This window comes from Anopheles coluzzii, chromosome 2 (assembly GCF_943734685.1).
Source record: "Anopheles coluzzii chromosome 2, AcolN3, whole genome shotgun sequence".
In the NCBI taxonomy this organism is placed as follows: Eukaryota; Metazoa; Arthropoda; class Insecta; order Diptera; family Culicidae; genus Anopheles; species Anopheles coluzzii.
This window is the reverse complement of record NC_064670.1, coordinates 89884462-89909134: the sequence shown is the minus strand read 5'-3', so window position 1 is coordinate 89909134 and position 24673 is coordinate 89884462. Positions and strand designations below refer to the sequence as shown.

Below are 24673 nucleotides of genomic sequence, written 5' to 3'. Positions count from 1 at the left end.
GACAAGTCGCAACAACGGTCGCTTAAAAGTTCCGTGTGTCGATGCGATAGGTGCGTGAGTACGTGAACGAACAACGGCAAAACATAAATAGGCACAGATGATGTAGTGAGTGTACGATGGTAAAGGAAAGCACCATATGGACGTTGATGCTGCTAGACCGTTTCCGATGTTTGGTTTCAACCGCATTTCGTGGTTCGTTTTAGCTCGGGGATTTGATGATCCAGCTCTGGTTCCAGCATGCGAGAACCGAGCAAGCACTGCAGATGTGTAGTTTCATCCAGCCAACTAGATCCGGCTCAGATTAAAGACATGGATGGCGTGGCGATCATTCGATGAGTTCGTATAAGGTGAGGATTTGTATTGTTTAGATACGTTGTTTGTAGCGAGGAGTGACAATAAGCTTAAGGATGAAGGTAAAATTCAAATTCAATCCCATTATTGTTTCACGAAAGGATGTATAAGCGGCAAAAAACGAGTCGTACCCTGAAATGGGTCATGTTTGAGAGCAAATTTGAGCTGTTGGTCACAAAAAGTCATATACACACAAACACAAACAGCATTTTAAGCTCAGTTAGGTGGACGTATACATCTTAGGATGTGTTTTATTCGAACTTCTTTAAAAAAATAACTATCACATGTTATGGAAGCAGTATTACCAATGTACAGAAAATTGTTCGTAGGATGCCCATCGTATCAAGTTCATTGAAGCTTTTCGTTTCATGTAATGTAATTTTTAAAAAATCTGTTGCTTTCAACGCTTTACTTTGTTTAGTTAGAAAAAGAAGAACCAGTATTTATGTTGGAACTTGTAGCGGGTTAATCGGTTAAAGAAGCCATTTTATTTTAAAGAAGATCTCATAAACAATCACGCCAACCATATGCTGCACAACCTCGCGGCACGAACTACTTATGTTTGGGAAACGAATGACCAAAAACCATTTGGAATCTGTCATTTAAATATAAATATATATACATACATGTGTCATTATCATCCTCACTGTGCAAAACTACACATCCTCATATAGCGTTACGAGGGACGAGTTGTTCAATGCGGCAAGCGAAACGCGAATAGAACTTTATTTTAGTCTAAGTAACAAATCACATCGACTTTGAAAATAGTATAAACATATTACAAGGTTGAGATTAGTGCGGAGAGGGTTTGAAGTGATTCACAAAACAGCAAAAAAAACTCTGTGGACAGGTTTAGTTTCAAAAACTGTTTGCAAAACGAGGCGGTGCATGTAATTCAATTAATGGACGATAATTCAGTGTTAAAAAATAGCAGAAAACAAACATTCGACGTATGTATGTGTATACGTTCATGTTCGAAAAAAGTATTTTTATCGTACGTTTCAAAAAACCAAATATGCATCTACATGTGCCTACTTTGCAGCTGCAGTGAAAGATAGAAGGAATTATTCATGTCCTAATATGTAGACGTTCCTCCATAGGCTTTAATCAACCGGTTAACATTGAACTCGTTCACTCTCCGCAAGGTGTAAAGCCGTGCAAAAGCATCGCTACTCCACGCATCTATGCCATGCTACGCGTTCAAAGCAGCGGCAAAGCATTATCTTTCTAGCTACACATTTTGTTCGCAATTGCAATGGAATGCAATTTGTGAGGTCACCGTACACTGCAATCAAGCGGACTCGGTTTTCTACATATCTTTTTCGCGCGACCACCACCACACCTCTTAGTATGAACCTATAACAAAAGTCTTATGAAAGTTGTTCAACTTCAACAAGTGTAACTTTAAAAGCTTACCATTCGGCAACAATTCCTTTATTTTCGCCTCATTGTGCACACTCGCGGTGTGCTGTTGGCAGAATGAATCCGATGATCTGGATTGCTTTTGATTAGCACACTGTAAAGTGCTTCTACATTTGATCTGCTGCGTTCTTGAGCAACTCACGAGCCCCTATCTCACGAAAACGATTAGAACCCGTCGGATACAAACACATCGAAATGTATCAGAATGAAACTAAAACTAAAGCGCAACAGAGCCCCGCAGACAAAATAGAAAACGTATTAGGATACGCGTGCGTCAAGCTAGTACAGTTTCTTAATCAACCGACCGGCAAAAACCAGTGCAAGGTAAATTATTGGTCATCATAATTGTTGTCATAATTAAAAGTATATATATATACATATATATATATATACATATATATATATTTAGCAAAATATATACGAGGGAACCTGGTCCTGTAAGCTCGAAAATATGCTCAATTTTACGTTTCTAAAAATTCCATTTGCAGGTAAGTAAAGTGTTTCCTCTTTAGAAATTTGTGTAATTGCACTGTTTTATTGTTATATCACATCACAAGTGCTAAGATTCATAAATGAATGTTTGCATACGTTTCACTTTATATTACGCTATCCCCGAAATAACAAATCATACAATTTTCGACGCTTAACCAACGCCATGATATGGTGTAGCTCAACGTACCTTAAAGAGATCAGCTACAAAAAAACACGAAATGTAATTACATTAATTGCTCGAATGATACTAAACCCAATTTTTTCAATAGGCTTAACTGGGACATTTTTAAAAGCTTTTAGATCAGCTGATCTTTCCATTCATCATGATGTCACCTAAGTACGATTTCTCAGATCACACTCCTTAGACTGCATATTCTTTCCATTCGTCAGAAGATTGCACTGTCTCGTGATTATGAATCCAGCGCATTCCGTTCAAAAGGCTACCGAGTGAAGCGATAATTTTTTTTATGTGATTGCGATTACGTCAATGTGATCTGAATAGTCCATCCTTTGAAGTGACCTTTAAAAATTGAGTCCCAGATATCTGCAGCAGCTTTCCAGAGCTTCAAGTGAAAATTGGTGGATTTAATATATATTTGTCATAGAAATTGGAGACATTGGAACAAAATTCGACAGAAGCTTCGACATGGTTCTCTTGCACTGCACTCCCCATAAAGCGGTTCTTAGAACAGTCGCATCAGCTTATTAAGAAAGTTTGCAGCATGATATTTCCAGATCGGTCTAATCAATGAAATCGTATGGCGCCTTGCAGTCAATGAAAAAGTGATGAATTGGGATCTAAAACTTTCGTCATTTCTAAAGGACCTGAAGGTGGTGGTCTATCTAATCTGGCTATAAAGTCCAACCAAAGTGCCTGACTAAAGTGTCGACTGGTAGATAGAAATGTTGAAATTACTCGATAGGGTAAAAACTCCTAATCTTGGATCGCTACATCGTCGGGAACCGACGTGACTGCTAAACTTCAAGGATATTTTTTACATAAACGAAGGTTTATTTGAAATTGCGACTTTACTTGTTTATTCGTTGAAATAGCATTTACAGTTCATAATTGTTCGTCATAAGAAATTCACGGGGGCAGTCCCGTGGTACAGTCGCCGACTCTAACGACTTAATAACATGCCCGTCATGGGTTCAAGCCTATAATAGACCGTCCCTCCCTAACAAGGATTGACTATCCGGTTGCGTTGTGCGTGGTGATGAATTAAGCCGCAAAAGCCTTTATAGTCTGGGCATGTACGCGTAGGACGCGTAGACCAAACTCATGATGGCAACATCAGCGGACCTAACAATAAATAATAATAACCTACGTAGAAGTGACGTACAGATATGTGAACGCATTTTTGAAGTCGTCCCAGGATTCACCTATCTTGGGTCAAAGGTCAGCAACGACAATAGTATGGTAGCTGAGTTGCGTGCAAGGATACTGGCTGCCAACCGGTCTTTCTATAGCTTGAAAAATCAGTTCACCTCAAAAAACCTATCCCGACGGACGAAGCTGGAATCATATAACACCTATATAGTAGCGATACTCACATACGCCTCTGAGATATGAACACAGTCCAAATCTGAAGAAAACCCTCTTAGCCGCTTTCGAGAGGGAAAAGTTCAGAAGGATACTTGGCCCCGTATGTGTGGAAAGACAATGGAGGAGCTGCTATATGTTTAATATGTTTAATATGTTTATTGATTAATCCATCGGGATCTTGAAGAATGTACTTAAATTAGTGCTTATAGACTATGTAAGGTACATAAATCTTTAGGGGAGAACTGGTGCACAAGAATAGAAAATGTATTTTGAAAATATAATTATTAGGTAAGTTGTGTCCTGAGTCTATCTCTAAAACCATCTCTAAAACGCGCAGCGTATCAAGATAGCCAGGCTCAAGTCCCCAATTAAAAAGTCTTTTTAGGCCGTCCACAAGGACAGAGGATGCGTGGTAGGCCCAAATTGAGGAGACAAGATGGCCTAAGTATCCCTTGGAGTCTTTAGGGATAGATAATGATTGTAAGTTTGTATTCTAGTCAGAAAATAAAATACCAAATATTCATGTACAGTGAGGGGGTGGTCCCGTGGCACATTCATCAACCTGTCTAGGGTTCAAACCTGGACCGTCCCCCTGTATTAAGGATTGACTATCAACCTGCGTGATAATCAATTTAGTCTCGAATGCCTGTATAGGATGGGCATGTCCGCGTAGCACGTTATGCCAAATAGTAGAAGAAGAGTAATATAGAGTCTCTAAAATTAGGATGAATCAATATAAAACTAACAAATTAAATTAACAAATATCAATATTAAAACATATAAATATTGAAATACATTTACATGAATTGATTAAAGTTGCAGTCTACTGATGAAACAATTCAATGGGCCTAAGCCTGCCTAAGTCACATTATGAGTTATTGGCTATCTGTGATACAGGGTTTTCGAGGATTATATAGACATGTTCAGCGAGTTGTAGATTCGTTCAGGCATATAATAGACTCTTTCAGCGAGATATAGAATTGTTCGGATGTAGGTGTAGACATGTTCGGTTATACTGTAGAGCTGTCACTTTCGTACCCCTTGGACTGCAAGTTGTATCATTTTCATCAGAAGGTAAACAAACGGTTTTCGAAAAAAATATGCTTTTTTCAACTAATTTATGTATTAAACAGCTTGGAGAATGATTATTAGCTACTTTTAGGACTTTTAAGAATGAAAAATTGAACCCTGCGGCACAGTGTGTAAACAAAACAAATGACAGCTCTACAGAATCGCTGAACATGTCTACACCTACATCCGAACAATTCTATATCTCGCTGAAAGAGTCTATTATATGCCTGAACGAATCTACAACTCGCTGAACATGTCTATATAATGCTCGAAAACCCTGTAAGTAGGTGTACACATAGCACCATGCGCTCTGCGTATGGGTAGTTGGTTGGTTGGCTTAAACGGACTATACCGAAGGGAACCTCCCCAAAAAATTTACTAATGGCCTATTTTCTGATTAAATTTACTTTTCGTTAATTGATACTAGTTTGAAAACTGCACCTATCAATTCGAGTTCAAGAAACAATCGTCAAATTACGTTTGCCTTGTCAGCTAAATATATCCCATATCACTACAGAATCACCTTCAACATGGCTTTTTGCAAAAAATCATGGTCTAAATCTCACCAGACGTGATAATAACTAAATGTTTTAATTGCTCTATTTTTTATTGAGAAAGAACAGTTCAAAAAGGCCGTATTGCTTGGAATGAAACTCTATTATGATATAGTAACAAACTTTCTCGAAACAGTGCAAACATCTCCATGGGGGTTTCCTTTATATTCAATAAATATTTAAGAAGCTCTCATAACTAACGACTTTTTGGAATCCCTAGAATCTATATTTCTCTAAATTCCTAGAGCTAAATAATCTGGAAAAAGCTGATTTGATTCTTGCTTGATTTTTTGCTTCTTCTATTTGGCGTAACGTCATACGCAGACATGCCGGCCTATACAGGCTTTCGAGACTTAATTCATTACCACCTAGCCGGATAGTCAATCCTTGCTACAGGGGGCATTCTGGGCTTGAACCCATGACGAGCATGTTATTGAGTCGTTCGAGTTGACGACTGTACCACGGGACCGCCCGCTGATTACTAAAACTGCTAAAATCTAATGCTAATTCTAACCCCTACACTGGCAGCGAAACGAATCACTTTAAACAATGCATGTGCGAAACTTTCGTAACGTTCGATATGAAAATTCTTTGCAACACCGAATTTTCCACCGAAAAGAGAAAAGCCTCAGCCTGATTGGATGCAATGGGGAGGACTTTTCGAAAAGGCTTTTTGTGTCGCGCACTCTTCCTTTTTTCGCTCGCACTGTCTATCGCAGCCTGCGCGTTTTACCCGTTTGCCATCGAGGTAGGACAGTTTTGTCCCAACCGAAGCGCCCGTGTGCGTGCGTCAAAACTCGTGATCGAATGAATTGCCAACGCAATTGCTCGGCCAACAAAATTCCAACCTTCCAGCCCGTTTCCGGCGGTGTTGATTATCCGAGAGAGCAGCTCATTCGATGTACGTTTCGGCGTGGTGCTAAACTGGTGGCCAATACGATTACGCTACGGGCAAGCGAGTGAAAGAAAGGCCGTGGCCGTGTAATAATAAGAAGAAGAAAACCCCCCCCGAAAAGAAAAAGGAAGCAGGAAAAAATTGTTCGTGTGTTTGGGGCGTTAATGTAAAGTTATTGCGGTTGTGTTTGAAGTGTGATAAATGAAGTAGTTGTGCAAACGATGCAAGCGAGATAGCGAATTAGGCAGTTTGGGGCGCGCGCGTGTACGAGAGAAGAGAGAGGGTGAGAGAAAGAAAGAGAGAGAAGAAGAAAATGGCAAGGGCGAGTGATTAAGAGTGCGTGTGTGCATAAGAGAGAGAGAGAGAGAGAGAGCGAGAAAGCAAGAGATAGAGAGATAGCAGAGCGCGGCAAGCGGAACGGAGTAGGAAGTGAAGGAAAAAGAAGAGGCGGTAAAAGATTCGGTTGGTGATCGCGGCTCGCCCCAAAAGTACGTGTTGGAAAAGTGTGCTCCCCCTCCCTCGGTGAACCCCCGTGGCCACGCATGGTCAGGGTTGGTGCAGAGTTGCTTTGGTGAAAATGCTGCCGAGCTACCGTGCCCAGTGGAAAATGTCTGCGGCTACCGTGGATTGAAGGCCTGCTGCTGCTGCCAGTGTGCCTGCACGCAGATTTGCGTCCGCTCTGCTGCTGTAAAATGTACCTGTGCACGCGCCTCAGTTACAGTCGGAACGGGCATGGCCGGTGGTGAAACGGTGGTGAAAAAACAGGAAAATAGGCAAATTGGTGTGAATCTTCCCCCTCTCCAATAGCAGGTGCGTGTGTGCGTGAGCGAACGGAGCTGAAGGTGACAGTGGCTGAAACATTGATTAACGGGCGTCGAGGTTGACTTCGTCTAGAAAGTGGGTTCACTGTCTTGTCAGGCAGTGTATGGAGCAAAAAGAAAAGCGAAAAAAGCGGCCTAGTGCAAGTGTGGTTCTGGCTCAGCGAGATTCGGTCCAGTAGTGCGGCAGGAGTTGCTGCTGGCTGCTACTGGTTGGGTTCCGTGCGCTTCAATATCCCACGTTGCGTTCGAAACCACCGACTTGAGGGTGCGAGGAGACGAACCCGACTCGGCAGAGGGCTGGTGGGCTGCCTGCTGCTAAAGGCGTTGGTGGTGGCCGTGCTGGTCGGCAGTGCTGTGACAGCGGCAGGGGGGTGACGGGGGCGAGTCTTGGAGGAGGAAAATTCTGAGGAAAACAACGACCCGCAGTGCGTCTGCGCGCTTCCGAATGAGTGAAAAGCGATGAAGTGAACTGCCCTTCAGTGCCTGCCGCACACAACACATGCAATAATACGCGCGCACACACACACACGGGCACACACTCACAGCATAGAATCGTTCATACCTATACTCCCAAGCTGACACTAGCTGCCACACTGACACACTCACACACATACACTCGCACAGACTAGCTAACGAGTGTCGGACAGCGCCTTTGCGCGAGGACGCATCTCAGTGGTTCAAGGGAAGGGGCAGGAAGGCGGCAGGATATTCGAAACTCGATTCAATCGATCGTTCAATTCGAACAGTGCGTGTCGGCGATGGCAGAGTGCTCCAGTGAAGCGGGTCGGCGCTATCTTTCACCGCGCTACGTCGGAGGCGCTGCACGGTAGTGCGCTCGCGAGGGGCCGTGGCCGGAAAATCCCGAGCGTTTCGAGGACCCGTGCGGACGGGTACGCGGTGGGCCCGCGGTACGCGCAGGTTGCCGCGGTGTTACTGACCGGTGCACGGACACCAGCCCGGATCGGCCCTGGTGCAGTGGGGCGTGGAGTTTGTGTGTGCGTGTGTGGGCTTGTGCGGGGGAGGGGGGAGAAGTGCAGTTCCACGTGCGTGTGTGTCGACGGATGATGGAGCCGGGCGTAGCGGTCATCCCATCGCCTGCACTGTCGTCGTCGCTGTCGTCCGGACTGCTGTGAGCATATTGGGGCGGATTGGCGTGTGTTTGCGGAACTAGGCGGAAGGAATTAGCTAATCACGCGGGGCGACCGCCGTCGTGCACGCCGCACGACCGTCCTCCGGCGACTACAATTTCCGGTGGGCAGGTGCCGACGGATGTCGCGTTTATCGCCAGCGAGTGTCGATGCAGCGAGGGGGCTCAAAACAGTGCCCCCTAGGTCACTCTTTTGAGGCATGTCGTAATGGCAAGGGAGGTAGGTATCGAGTGTCAGGACTTGTGCAGCCCCAGTGGTTCGAAACCTCCAACTCCGCAACAGTGTCATAACCTGTGAACGTGAACATTTGGTGCTCCCGGTTCTCGCTACTACTGCTATTGCTTCTGCTGCGGATACTTCTACTACTGCTGGTGCTACTGGCTGTTGGCGTAATATCCTCTAGACGGCCGTTTCGAGCGACACACTTTGATCGCGTTTGGGTGTGAAATACGGGTAGTTTTTTTGTTGTAGCTTTTATTGCAGAAGTGCGCTTTTTCGGCGTAGCTCTCGCTCCCATGGCCATTTTTTCGCCCACTCTCGCTCTACCCTTCAGAGAGTCGGAGGTTTTCGGCGAGCAAAGGGTCCGGCCCGAGCCCGATCACCACCACGACCTGCTTGACAGCTTCCGTGGGCGGGTGAAAAGGTTAATGAAAACAATCCCAGTTGACTACCCTGCCGTTGACAGATGGAAGTAATCGCATAAGTATGCTTATGCGGTCGGTGCGCTGCCGTAGGTGCTGTCAAAACATGGCCCTCGGTCCTCGGTATATCCAGTGGGACGTACCGCGATCAACCATGCAAGCAACAAAAAGCAGCGTGCAAGTACGATTCATTCATAGTGAATGGGTGTCAATTGTGGTGCTGCTGTAGATTATTTAACACAGACCAGCCCATCTTGACTGTTGCAAATCACGCTTTGCAGGATAGACTATTAGACTAGTTTGATTTGTTAAGTACTTGTAAATAATAATTGGAATTCTGTGGCTAAACCTAAAAAAAACTTGTGTCCCTGGATTTAATATGCAAGCTCTTCCTCGAAGATCTTTGGATATGCATTTTGGAAGAAACGATTAAAGCAGTGCCTGCTAATACAATAGTAGTTTCATTCAAAACCATCTAAACATACTGGTTAATGGATCGATTTGTGTTGATGTCTTTCAGTGTGACTAACCTGGACTCGCGTTACATGTGTGCAGTGAACAGAAGTTGTCCTAGGACTCTAACGCGATACCGTACCTGCATGCTACTGCTGCCAAAGCCATCCTATAAGTATTTTTACATGAATATGACATGCAGATGATCAGAAGTGCAGGTAGATATTGGTGTGAAGAGAGTTACAAAAAACTCCGTGTGGGAGCTCATAACAAGAGCCAAGGAGAGCGTCAATGTTTTAAAGAGAGAGATATAAATAGAGACAGAGAAAGAGAGAGCGAGAGCAAGGGAGCGAGCTGGAGAACTCAAAGAGATCTTTGATGGAATCTCTGTCGGAGCGAACTGAGTGACTGTTGGAAAATGGGAACACTCAAGAACGAGAGTGTGAGAAGAGTGCACATGGGATAGGTCAGAATGTGACTAGCTGGAGGCTGGAATGTTGGAGGCTCTCTGGAAAATCAGGATATCTCTTTTCACACGCTGTTTGATTGCGGTTAGTGGTGTGCGTGTGTGTATTCGTAATTTCGGGATAGGAAAAGGAAGAATGGATAACCCGTTTTTCTCTCTCTCTGCTGGAGCACGGGAGGGAGGCGATGGTCGTGGTGCTAGTGGGGTTCCGTTTTCGGTATATAGGGATTGTAAATTTATTGCATTGCAAGCGCTACTTTGTCCGAAACGAGGTTACACGACCGCGTTACCGTAAACGACCGACTGTCGATGCCAACTTTCGGTCATGAGGGCAGTGCACTTTGTGTCATCGCGCCGTAGCAATCGTTCTCGAGGTCGAGGTGCGCTCCATCGTGGCTGTGCTGTGCGTTTCGTTGCTTGGGCTGGGCTGGAATTCCGCCACGCAGCGATGTACACTACGAATTGTTTGGCTTTACATTACCGCAAAAGTATCGAGTTTTCAGGGCTATTCGATCACACTCAGCACAGTTGCACACTTCCTTCCTGTCCATTGTGCCAGTGAGCTGAAGCAGCGCAGACACACAATTGTGTTTCGTGTGAAGTACGCGAGTGGAAATGGTCCTTCTATCGATATAGGGCAGTGCTTCTATCGATGGTCGGGCTGTAGGATCTGTGATGGCGATAAGCCACGTAGAGAAACGATAAGATTCGAACCGCGTAGTGGCACGTGAAGTCATCTTTGCCCTTTGCCTGGACTTTATCTGTTAGTTAGCAGTGTCTGAAAAACGGTTCGACCATTAAAACACTTCCGAAGAAGCTTTTGGGTACCATCGTGGTTAACAGTAGGCTCACTGGGACGCGTGTAACGGTGCTTTTGTTCCTATAAATCCGAAAAAAGGAGAATTTAGAGAAGCAGCTGGCGAACGTATAGCAGCAAGTGGCAGTTCGTAGTGCAAAATGTAGGGCAAATCAGTGTGGCGTCTGGTGTATGTAGTTGTATCCCTCCCTCAACCTCCCTTTACGAGTGTATATAGTACATACTACAGAACCTTCCTAGCCATTCTAGCCACCCTAGCCTTTCTGTGCCTCCAGTAAGCGCTCAATTCTGCCATCAACGAATAGCGGGAGAGTTTTCCAATCCTTTTTTTTTCTTCCCGCTGTGCCCGTTGAGTGAGATAGAAAGGCCAAGAAGAGCCGATGCTGGTGCTGCGAGTTGTTCTGTGTTATGTGAACGCTAGTTGGTACTTGCAAACGGGCACATGCGGCCAAAGTCAGGGGCCAGCCAGCACTAGCACAGATTGGTGAAATCGACTACGGCAGTAGTCATTGGAATTTGTTGTTTTCTGTTGTTATACGTTCTCTGTGCACGAAAGTACAACACAAAATTGGAAACCAAACTGTGCTTAAAGACTGTGTCATCCCGGGTGTTACCTTTGTGTTCTGTTTTAGATGTAGTTTGGAGCGACCTGTTAACGGTGCTTAATAGTTACTTACGGAAAGGATGTTCCTGCTGTACTGTAGCCTGCTGAAAATAAAGTGCAAGTTTACGAATGATGACGTTAAGGATTTCAAACTCTACTCCCTGTGATAGAAGCGATGTGCATCGGATTTGTACATTGGGTGGTATTAGTAGGGTAAAATTGGTTTACGAAGCCAACCGTTTACAATCCATCTTCCCAATGCTGATCACCAATCTGCCACCGGAACACTTGAACTTGTGGCATGAGTGAGAGCGTGTTCCGAGCCTTGTTTCGAGCTGCACGATTGCCCTAGTTCGTGTTTGCACCTACTGAAACGGCCAAAGCTGTTGTTATCCGCGCGCCTGATACTAAGAGACCTTACAATTGCCAAAGGTGCTAGTTGATGCAACATCGATAGGAACCCAACAATGACTACGGAGAGGAAAGGATAAAACATAAGACTGCAGGAAAAAAACCGCCGTCACACAAACAAAGCAAATAAAGCTAAATCAAAACTCCGCAGCAAGCTTCTCCTCGGTATACCAAAGAAATGCAGCACAATGTGAAAGTTTTCTTTTTTTGGTATGATCTTCGAGCGGCTGTGGAACCGGAATGCTTCACACGCCCGTAGGGCATCAATCCAGGGGCAGTGTCAATAGCAGCAGCAGCAGCAGCATCATCATCACCAGCAGCAGCAGCAGTAGTAGTAGCAGTAGCTAAAACAAACACAGCCTGCACACTACGGTGTGCATCGATTTGTTCGTTTGTGAGTGCAACCTCCGCGTTTGTGTGTGTGTAGCGTTGAAGATGTGGTCTGCAGCGTTATGTACATTGGGCGTTTCGAAACCGATTTGGGGCTGCAACTGTTTGAACTTTCGCCAAGGAATGTCCGTGGTACGTGGTACTGCTACTGCCCCACCCAAGCGGTTGCCTCAGCCTTTTGGAAAGCAAGCCAAAGCACACTCAAAACTACTTTAATTAGAACCTCCCCAATCCTACCCCCTGCCACCATAAACTGCCTCCCGCTTCTTGCCAAAAGGTCAGAGCAGCTTGCCTGGATTGACCGATTGGCACTGGCGATACGGCAGCAAGGCATGGTGATTCGGTGTAGGTGTGTGTGTGTGTGTAGGCTGCGATGCTGAGAGCTACAACCCCGGTGAGGCAAAAGGCGTAATTTATCATCACTATATCTGTATGCTTCATTTCCCATTTGCTTTCCGCAGGAGTCTCGTGGCAAGAGGCCTTTAAAAATCTGGGACAGTTGGCGCAATGTCCGTAAAGGTCTCGTAGTAGGTAGCTTCGAGGAGCTAATAGTTAGAGGTACGTGGCCGCTGAGAAATACTAGCTCTGATACCCGCCACTCGATGGTGGCCGGACCGGGGCCGGGTGGTCAGGTGATGAGCAGCACGGTGTGGACGTGGTTTTATTTGCTTGTTTCCCGATGTTACTGGACATCTTCATAGGATCATTGCAGCGACGACAAATGATTGTGAATCTGTGCTAAACCTGCATAAAAAATATCCCCCTGTTGAAAAATAGGGGAAAATATCGAACAAAAAAAAAAGTCAACTTATGATATAAAAGGAATAAAAAAAGCATATACACACGCGTTTGCTCTCATGTCGCCGTACACATCCTAAGAACATCCTTCCCTGCCCTGCCCCTGCTAGTGCTCAATAACTCGTCCAAAGCGAGTGCACACGGGCAGGAAACAGCACGAAACGAAGTGGGGCTGACACTCGGGTGAGTAGAATGCAAGTGACCGAGTAATGGAAAGTAGGCCAAACTAGGACACAGCGAAACTGCCATTGCCAATTATGACTGGATAAGCGCGAGCGAGAGGGCAGCACGCGGGAAAAGCAAGCAACGAAAGCAGCACAGCGTGTGCCATTCTCAGCAAGACATCAGAGAGACTGTGTACGTGTGCGTGAAATCGAGAGAGGGAGAGAGAGATAATGGAGAGTAGAGTTCTGGAAGCAGAGTACGTGAACACGACGGTACATAGAGAGCATCAAAATCCTTACTGCAGGAGTAAAACTCAACCCCGCTCTTCAAAAGAGAAGCGCAGAGGGCGAGACGACCGCCAAAGCGTCCCAGAGTGTAAAAGAGTGCTCAATTCACTCAACTGAAAGGTAATAGAAAATGAGTGGAATCCCTTTTTTCACGTGTGGGTGGATTGAAGCAAAAAGTTCTCTCCCTGTCACACACTCGCTCTCTCTCCAATTCTGAGGATGCTGAGGATGATCCTTTCGTGAGTCTCTGCTGAGCATTGAGCGACTCTCACGTTTCGCAAAAATGTGAAAAATTGTCCGATCCGCTACCACTACGGCCTACACATACACACAGCAATCGTCGACCATTCTGCTATCAAGGAACGTTGCAAAAGGTGCAATTATTCACACCTCGAAGTAAGTGGCCATCAAACATCAAAACAGTTCTGGGCGTATTGTTCCTAACAGTTTAGAAGCGATTGATTAATCTCGATGGTGGTATTGTGGTCGTCCGAGTCCGGGCAAATCTCGGTGAGTTTGGTTACATATCGAACTCGCTTCGAACTCCGTGGTTCCACCGATAACGTGAAGAAAGTAACTGCGGCAGAAAAAATCACACCACAGTCTGAGAAAAAACAGATCATTACCACACCGTGCTGCATCATCAGCCTCACCAAACTCTTCCTACGATTAATGTGGATGTACAGAAAAACGTTCTCTCCTCAATGTTGGCTGTCTAAACCCCTAGCTGACTCTTGTTTTCTCAAATGTGTTTCCTTTGCCTTTGCATGCTACCGATATAGGAAAAGATAAATTAGGAGTGCCAGCCTCCGAGCCCGTGCGATTGGTGTTGGAATGCGATGGCACACAGGTGGAGGATGGCGAGTATTTCAGGACGTTAGCGAATAATACCGTTCTGCTTCTGCTGCGGCAAGGTGAACGTTGGTATCCTACGGGTGTGGATGTAATTAAAGCTGGTAAGTTTTACCGCGGCCACGGAGGTGAATCGACCAGATGGTAGGCATCGTTATTTTTACTAAAATATCTTCTTTTTTTGTTGTTGTTTGCAGCAATATCAGCAATACCAAAGATCGTTTGCGAAACTATACATGCATTGGAGCTGCAGGATGAAACACCCTCCTGGAAGATTATGGATAACAAGGGTCGAGTCACAGTTGTGTTGCATTGGGATCAGCGGCAAGGCGGCGGCCAAGGGGGCGGCGGCGGAGGCGGCAGCAGTAGTAGCGGAGGCCCGGGCGGTTCCAGCATCGGGCTAAGCAACGGTCCGACGTCGGACAAGTTTTCGCCGTCGAAGAAGAGCCTGTCGACGCAGAACTCGATCGACAAGTCGTCCGTGTCGAGCCAGCCTCGCTTCCCCAGTCCGCAAATTACCGTGATCAACCACGATGATCCGCAGTCGCAGATGTACCATTCGGCCCGGCGGCTGTCCAAGCAGGGCGGCTCGTTCGACAGTGCGGTCGGGGCGGTGCACGTGCACACGCCCGAGTGTGCGCACCACGCGCACATGCCTACGCGGGCCGGCAGCCCCGGCGCGACCGAGTGTGACTTTCACTGCTGCGCCCTGCACGAGGAGGGGCGCAAGATTGCGGTGCACAAGAATGTGGCCACCTCGCCCATACAGGACGGCTCTGCCAGCCCGCAGCCGCCCCCGAGCAGCCTGTCGGACAGCCGGCGCACCTCCACGACCAAGGGGCACGTGCGCTTCCTGGACATTGGGCCCGAGCGGGACAGCTCCGAGAGCGAAACGGAGAACACCGTGATGGAGGACGAGACGGTGACGTCCGAAAAGTTTCTGCTGCTCATCGACCAGCTGTCCGTCGACCAGAAGCGGCACCTCAGCATCAAGGACATCGGCATCATACTGGAGCGGCTGAGCTCGAAGATACTCGACGTCGAGCGGTTGGATCGCGAGAGCGAGTCCGACGATTGCTACAACTGGACGATCAAGGCGACGATACGCGGGGACGCGCTGCGCGAGCTAGGTGTTATTTACAATGGAAACTATTACGCAATATCAGAGCATCCGGGCTACAAGGAGGAGAACGAGGAGAACGGCGAGGATGCAGAGGAGGAGGACGAGGATAGGTTATAAAATCCTCAACCTGGTTGCTTGAGCGGGGGCGGCTCGCGGTTGCAGATAAGCCCTCTGTAAGCCACCGAATGTTGGTCAATGCGCCCTGTGTTGGCAGGCCGCGCACCACCTGCGGTGCCGGCGCGGTGCGCGCCATTCCTAGTGATTATCTTTATATTTAGCCGCTAGTAGCAGCGCCACCCATTTGCCACACCACCTGGGTCACCTCTGGCCAGGGGAACCACTCCACCCCCCCCCCACCTCCCTCCCTCCCTCCCTGCCCCCTCCCACGGAGGTAGTGCTAACTGTGCTAGGGCGGGCAATTGTTTTGGAACGGGGTGGAATTCAGGGAACGGAAACCCTAATATTAGCATATTAGCTATGTTTGTGTGTATGTGTGTGTGTGTATGTGAGTGTGCACGTGTATGCCGGAGAATTTTGTACCCTTTGTTCGAGAGAGAGACCGAGTGCGCTACAGGAGGGAAGGGGATTATAGGCGGAAGCAGCAATCACACGGACAGACAAACCACACCTCCTCACGCACACGTAGCAGCAAAACAAACCGAAAAGAAACACATCCAACTACTGTGTAGCATTTTGTACGGCGTACGATTCATCGTTCAGGATCGGGCAGGCGATCGGTTCCTCGATCCGTAGTCGATTAGCCAGTCAGTCGCATAAAACGAGCTAGTTGAGAAGGGGGAGGGGGGACGGCAAACAAGTGCCAAAGGAGAAGTGACTCATTCATCACCCCAGTTCGGAAAGCCGGGTGAAACGAAGACACACACACACACGCTCAACAATTGCATCAAATTGCTCCAGTTTATCCACCAAGTGCAGTTCAAGCTAAAATGCGCCAGCGAATGACCTGACTAGGCGACAAAAAACACGAAAAAACTTGGTTATTCTAGTTCAAATAAAAAAAAAAAAACAAATAATAATTAAACCCCCTCCCTCTCCATAAGGAAAAACAAACACGAACGACACACACACACACAAGACAACACAAAACTGGGCTAGCGCCAGAGTGAGAACTCGTTAATATAAAGTAAAACTCGAATAAAAACCTTACAATGATAAACAAAGCAAAACAAAAGTAAAGTAAACGACGCACTGCACGCCATAATAGCCAAACTATAAGGCATCAAACAAAAACAAACTTAAACAAACAAAAAAAAAACATGAACATAATAAAAAAAACAACAACCGGCATGAGTGTAGTAGAAATGAGAACAATGTTTTTAAAACGCTGCCAGTTACGAAAGTAAATTATAACGAACAATAGTGACAGACAAAGATGTCGAATTGCAAACAAGTGGGAGAGAAAACAAAAAATGGACGCGAATATCAAACACGATAGACATTCGTATCGTTACAAGCAAGCAAAACAAAAAAAAAAAAGAAAATAAATGCCGAAGGTGGTGTTGTGAAGCAGAGCAAACGAATAACAGAACACATTCAAATGTTATAATGAGCTGCAATCACAATACAAACGAATTGGACTTAGAAAAGGTCAGGGTTGACGGAGGGACAAAAACAAAACAAAAAAAAAAAAAATAAACCGCACATCATTGTAATCATTACCTAGAAAAGAAACTAACGAAAAAGTATTACTAAGCTGTGGCGATCGGAGGGGTGGTAGAGTATAACATAAAACGAAGCAATTAAATTAAAAGGAAGAAGCGAGAGAAAAACAGAACAAAAGTCAAACTTTAAAACTGGCACTGTGAAAGAGAAGAAAACTAAGACATAAAGAAAATCCACGAATCATACAAACGAAATATCGTAAACGGACGTCGTATGGTCGGGTTAGCTTGTTATTAAAAACAAACAAAAACCTACAAAAAGTATAAATCATTGGATTGGACTTGAACCGGGAGCGATCGTGTATCGAACACTTGTAGCTGAACGAAGACATAAAAAATAAAATGAGGGTTATAAAACCAGTGTGCGAATGCAACAAGAGGACAATTTCAAGCAAGTAGAGTAAACAGCCGTACTAGACTAGATTTATTTGTAAAGTATATAGGAAGTGCAAGTGGAAGCAGGAGTAACGGGAAACCAGAATACTACTTGCACGATGCCGTTAAAACACATCTAATTCGATGATAGAATTTGAATAAATTTCAAATAACCGCAACCCCATACTAAGAACAGCTGGGCGTGATTTAATTTAAACAAAACACTTAGCAATCGTAACCCGATAGAGACGTGCTCGTTAGTGGCAAAAAAAAACCACTGACACACAGAAAAAGAAAACCAAAACCAAACATGCAACCCTGATTAGACAGGCAACGGCTGGATCAGCTCACTAAACAGCGACACAAACACACAAAAGATAGACACTTAATAGTACGAAAACCTTTAATTGCAAAAGTTTTTTGCCGAGATATGCAAGCGTAGAAGAGTCTCAGTTAAGCCAGATGTTATAATGAGTGAATACAGTTGAACAAACATTGACAGCAGCAGAGGAAAAGAAACGCTACAGAGACAGAAGTGAGAAACATAGACCGAAAAAAAAAACAAAACAAAACAAAACAAAAAGTAATAATAAATAATAACAAAACTATAGAGCTCGGCAGCCCGCAACGCAACTACAAACGTGCCATCAAGGACACTATGGTAATCTAATTGAGTATTTGAAGATAATCGTACAACATGACACCTTTTCCCACTCCAGTTCCCATTCCCTCCAGCAAATTATACGCTCCCCTAAATCCTCAAAACAAACAAATGTAATGGAAAACAAATGACGTTCTTACTTGCACCACTACCACAACACGAGAGTTTAATCGAACAAACAAACAAAAAAACCAAGAAAAACCCCAAATAAAACAAAGATTTAGAAAAAAAAACATAAATTGCCTATCAAACTGGGTGGCAAAACAGATAATGCAAAAAACACAAAATAAAAAACAAAAAAACACACACACAACCACACACTAACCAAGATAGGATTCAGACCCAGCACCGGTGTATGCGATTAATGGTATATGGTACGTTGCTGGGTACTGGAACCGCTTTGGGTAAAATAATATATATTATATTATTGGTAAATGAGTATTTGGAGCAGATGTTATCATCGACGGGCAAGCGTTCAATGATGATGCTACAAATAAACTTGTTGAAGGAGTCGTGTGTTGAAGGGGGAGGAGAAGGGGGAGGAGAAGGAGGAGGAGTAAAAAAATGCAATAATCAGTCAGACACGTCAGTCACGCGTACACTTTTTTCGGTGAAAATACGTACACTGCGAGAGCAGCAAATCAGTGGGAACCAGCCCCGTTTGGAGCTGGAAGTTGCCAATCAGGACGCAGCAGATATTTACGTTTGCCTGTATTTCTTGTTTGTACACTCAATCACCCCCAAACACATACACATACAAACACAGTGAACACACTTAGTGAAAATGGCATTGTTTGGCACCGGTGCAGGAGGGAGTGGAAGCGTTTTGCGCCTCGAATTGGCGAAACACTGTAGCGCGGTGGTTTCGGAAAATTGGAATCGAAATAAAAAAAAAACAAAACGTAAATGTATTAGAAAGTATGCACATATGCACATATTGCTGTGTATACGTGTATGTGAAATTATGCATGTACATGTGTATATTTGTATGTATGTGTGTGTGTAGAGGTGTATGTATGTGTGCGATCGAGGGGGAGGGGGGAGAGAGAGAGAAGTCGGTAGAAAGGGGCGAGCTTGAAAGAGGATTAATACTGGACTGGGTGCAATCTGTGGCCGTTTTGGGGCGTAAGAGTCTACCGTTTGCTACTAAAGTTCACTACAATTGCAACTGATCAGGCTTGAATGCGTACATTGGACTGCACTGCGCAACGTCTGCACCGAGCGACTTCTTTCCTCGTAGTTCTGGTAACGGTTGCTGCTGTTAATTTGCATGTGCGTGTATGTTTTTAAGTAACAGTCTTCTTTTCCATCAACTATTAGACTCACACACACACACACACACAGACACACACAGACACACACACACACACACACACACACACAGACACACACTTACACTCAGACACAAACAGTACCTGTTTAACAAAAGTTGCAGAGCGAAGGCGCTGTGTAGCCCTTCATTTGCATGCTAGTCCGCTAAGGGATGGAATTTTACGTTTATTCGTAACAGAAAAGAGCCCCCGTCTCCTTGACGGATCGTGAAAAAGACTTACTTACTGTTTAAGTTAATAGTAGTGTACCACTGCCATTAGTTATCATGTAAATCGCATCAGGGTCGGGAAGAATCTTTTTTTTTTATAAAATTATGATGAAAATCTCTCTGATGGTTGGGGTGTTTGCTGTTATTGAGCCACCAATAGCATTTATTTGGCCAATAATTTATATTAAAGGAAGTACAAACACTCCCACACGCACATTCATTACTTACGCAAGAGCACTGGAACATCGTTTGTTCAACGTAAATGCATTATCGCTAAAGAAGCAACTGCAGTTTAGACGCCTTAGGTCGGATCATTGTCAACGAGAGTGTGTGTGTTCGCTTCAAAAACCTGTTTCGTGGTTGACTGCCAGTATTCCTATCTTTTGTCACCTCAATTTGCCAAAAACGCATGTCTGCCATATATCTATCCTGTGCCAAATGCTACATGTGGTCTGTTGAAGGTAGAGAGACGAAGAAACTTTTGTTTTGCCTAGCTCGAGGATGTTTAGTACGATAATAAGAATAATGGCTTTTGTTACTTTTGTATGTACCGGCTATCCGTTTTTATAGTATTAATTTATTCTTGAACGATTCATTGAATGGTATGGATTGGTTTTGTTTTCATCAGATGCACAAGAATGTCCGTAACAAGAGTGAGTTGAGCTTTATCAAGATCGTACGGCAGCACTCGATTCGACACACCGGTTGTCTCTTTGCTGTGTAATCAGAATCAGGAGTGGAAGTAATAAACAAATAGGAACAAATCTTGTCACAGTGTACATGAATGGATACGTTACTTTGTTAATCCATTGTATGTATAATGAGTACCCGGTTTAAAACAGTAACAAGCAAAACCAAACAATCTTTATCATCGGTGTAGTCGTGTGTTGGGCTCCAATCAAGCCGGGCGGAGATGGCATACCATAATCCGTCACTTTGGTTGCTACTGCTTCTTGCGTGATGCAACGTGTACGCGAAACATCTTACCAACTACCAGCCTACAGTTTGATGGAATTTAGTTACAATTTTACGTAAAAAAAAACACTACGTCTCCTTCTGTACTGTGCAGCAACAACATTCCAGACAGAAAAATGGAAATTTTATACGTATTTATTTTTGCTTGAAATATGTTTAAGCCACATCCAAAAAAGAACCATCGTGTTCGGTTTAAATATTATCGTGGCGTTGCTCAAATTAGGAGCAAAACACGCTCGCCAAGCAACGTGACTAATACAACAAATCATTGAATACATAAATAGGTACTGATTCGTAAAAAAACATACACAAGAAGAACATATTAATTTAAAAGCAGGTGGGCAAACGTCAAGTGAGAAACGGCTAATACGTATGATTCCGACAAGAACGGAACGATACAAACGAGCAACGTACCTAAGTAGGGGGAGGAATTCAATTGGCAAGGGAGCAGTAAACCCTGCCCAATGATCGCGGGAAAATCGGATGTGTTGTGCTATCTTGTCCCGGTGAAAGAAGGACACCGGGAATTACACATCTACAACAACACGAACATAAACACACACACACACACACACACACACACACACACACACACACACACACACACACACACACACACACACACACACACACACACACACACACACACACACACACACACACACACACACACACACAGAGAGAGAGACACATTCGTTAAAGAAGTTGCAACTCGGCGCAGCGGTGCAACTTTCGTAGACACAGCTAGCGAGTTAAATTATATATGACACTGCCCTAAGCCCTACGGTTTGACACCACAGAAACTCCTCGTAGCGAACGCTGTGGAGGAATGCAATGCGCCAAGGGGGGAACGCTAACATACGACGCCTGCAGGCCGCGTTAAATTCAATGCATTAACATAAATAACGAAAAAAAAAAGGAAAATGCTAATCCCAGCGTAAAATCACATGCAAAGGTACAGCGGTAAACTGAAACGAACTTAAAAGCAAAAAGTAAACGGCACGTTAAAACGATACCAACCCTACACATACATCAAAACCGGAACGTTATCCTTGCGCTGGTTTGATCTATTGCGTCAAGCAGTCCCTAATTGTGCAGCCTCCGAGATACATTACCGAAGCATAACCGTAACACTAGTGAACAATCGCGCCAAAGCCAAAGCGCACGAAACGAGGCGCCTCCATTAACGGAAAAAATACACACACACACACACACACACACACACACACACACACACACACACACACACACACACACACACTTCGCGTAATGCAATGCAAAGGTAAAGGATACTATCTAAAACCCCTACTAATCGACTGTTCGTACCATTCTAGATGAGAGGGGGAAGGATAGCATAACCCTTCCCCAAACTGCACCGTGCAGAAGTAGTGAAACCCTGAGGGTTCATACCGGGGAGGGGTGGAGGGGGGATAGGGTACAGACAGGAACGGCGTTGTAGAACTTTCATCTGCCAGCTAGAAGGAGTAAAGAGGGGAAAAAAGAACGGAACAGCGGCAATAGAGCGGTTTAGTAAACGAGGGAAAAGAAATAATTGAAATATAGCAAACTTCTAATATAAACGATATCGTAACATATTTTTTTAAATATATAAAAGAGAGAAAAGAAAAACGTCAAAAAATATAACACTGAGCGCGATGGAATGCCTGCGGACAGGAGTATCGTTTCGAGAGAGCAAACAGGCGCAAAGGTGCGAAACCCGAATCCCGGATTGGATCGCGGGCGTAAAACAACTGTTGGCAGAGCAAAGAGGAACAGCATAAGTAAACGAGGAACAGCATAAGAGCGAAAGAACGTAAACAATCCGCCAAAGGGATGTCACTCAATCATGGTGGAGGAAAGCTGTAGGGGGAAATAATGGTGGAACACGCAGCTATAACTCTCGTAATTGACAGATACTTACCGGAATTTAGCCGCATGATTTCTACTACCACACATACTGCATAACAGGAAAATAATCTACCCCTCCCCTTAAAAGCTAAGCGTGGTATACGTTGCTAATCAATCCACTGATTATCGCAAACGGAACTCGGAAAGCGATACACTTACACGTACCCCCGTACAACATAGACAAAATGAAAAAAAAAAACAACAACAACATCACACGTACACATACACAAACACATACACAGACATTGATGAAAGTCGAATTCATTTAATACCTAGAATTATTAATCTAAATATTCACGTATTTAAATGGTGACTGGTCGAAGGATCACGGCCCTTGCGGCGGGTTAAGTAGCAGAACAGTGGCAAAAGAAAATTATGGAAGAAAACTAATTAAACGGGTTTTGAATATAATTCAACAAAGTGAAACAAAATAGAACGATTATCCAAACAAAAAAAACTAGATCGTGCATGGGACAAGCATGCAACACGTCAGGATCGTCTGCGCAAAATGCACACGTTAGCAACAATAGTGCGCATACTGCGGGAGTACGCAAATGAGTAGGCTCCAACCATCACATTAGTACAGACACTGTGACACAAACAAACAAAAACACACACACACTCTCACACACAAGAATTCCCTTCGGTTTGTAAAACAAAACCAAACAAAAACCACGCGTACACATACAGACAGACATAGAGCAAGTCAAATCACTGCTACATCTACTACTATATATATACGTTAAATCGGGTATTAAACTATACGCATACATAAATCGGCAAACACCGAAATCGCCCAAAGAGAATGCATGGCGTTTTTTTATGTTTTTAAAACACTCACACACAGCAAGCGCATTGATAAAGTGACTAACTTCTATCTTCGGGTGCACCAAATTTAAACCCCACTGGACACTACTTACAGGACACACACACTCACACAAACACACGTACACATACAAACATCGATAGGCATTTGCAAAGAAATAGCAACAAGACGAGTAATAGCAGAGTAAAATGGAAAACAACCACTTCTCCATAGTCGCTCCTCCCCCTTACACCACCTTAACTCACCCAGCGCTAGCCTAATGGGTGGTTTGGAGGCAAACGTAGGAAGAGAATAAAGTAAAACGAAAAAGAAGCAAATGAAGAAAAAGCAAACCGGTACGATGGTAACTAAAGAGCAAGATGACGAAGAAACCGATTGTTTTGTGGTAGTCGATTGGGTGTAATCCTAGTCAATCGAAGACGATTCATTGGATCCTGCAAACCTCTCCACGACAGAAGAGTGTCAGTCGGGGGATGGCCGCCGGGTGCGGTGGAAAGTGTTGTTACACACCGTGTGCGCACAACAAAAAATGCTGCCGAAGGAGATAGTACGCAAAAAAAACAAGTATGAAAGTATATTTAAAGAAACAAAGAAAAGTAAAAAATAACTAATGTTTTGTATAGAATATTTCTGTTATATTATGTAAAAATTATTTAAAAATGAATAAAAATTAATCGCTTAAGAAGTTTAAAATAAAATTACAAAAGAACGTCTTATCTTAACTCGGGTGCCAAATAACTGATGGAGAATCTCGTGATTGGCCCCAGGTGGCTTGGTCTCGCAACATATGCTGCTGAAGGGTATTCGGCCGCACCGGATCTTTACCACCCTCCCCAAGCAGCTCCTGTCGAACGCCAGCGAAACGAGGACACTCGAGCATGATATGTTCTCAGTGAGGACATGTCTTCATGTTTTCGTGTTTGCCAGGTACCAATACCGGGCAACACGCGTCGAGCCCACCGTGTACCGTGTATGTCTACTTGCCGTTTCACTGACGGCAGATGCAAGCAACCGTGACTTGGCCGTGGCTGGGGACGCTGTGATTCAGCATTTAACGCGACACAGCGGCAACCACGCACCCTGCTTTCTCCGTGATCTACCGGACGTGCGGCATTCAATAAAGGTGGTCGTAGAACACCTAGGTAGCGGACGCTGTGAGATGACTTGATCTCTACGTTGCCATCGTGGATGATTTTCTGCCTAGGTTTCTTGACGCTGGAAATGGGAACCATTTCGGTTTTGGTAGGTGACAGCTAGGGCGGATTAACCAGTACGCAAACTAAGCGGCCACGTGGGATATCGTGGAAAGGAACTCGCATGGACACATCAAAAAGGCCTACATTAGAGAGGCCGCTTAGGTGGTAGTTCCAAATGGTGCAACCGCCTTCTCAGCTGCTTC

At 44.7% G+C, this 24673-nt stretch overlaps 1 protein-coding gene across 2 annotated transcripts; it reads left to right on the top strand.

Moving 5' to 3' along the window:
* Positions 1-6105: 6105 nt before the first annotated feature.
* On the top strand, positions 6106-23838 carry LOC120948675 (uncharacterized). Of its 2 annotated transcripts, none has more exons than XM_040365282.2 (4): positions 6106-8519; positions 12544-12640; positions 14115-14288; positions 14382-23838. In XM_040365282.2, exons 1-4 carry the CDS (start codon positions 8508-8510, stop codon positions 15422-15424), a joined length of 1326 nt encoding a protein of 441 aa, XP_040221216.1. In that variant the 5' UTR covers positions 6106-8507; the 3' UTR covers positions 15425-23838. The 2 variants fall into 2 exon arrangements, with proteins under 2 accessions (XP_040221216.1, XP_040221214.1); XM_040365280.2 differs by lacking the exon at positions 6106-8519 and adding an exon at positions 10203-12214.
* Positions 23839-24673: the final 835 nt, after the last annotated feature.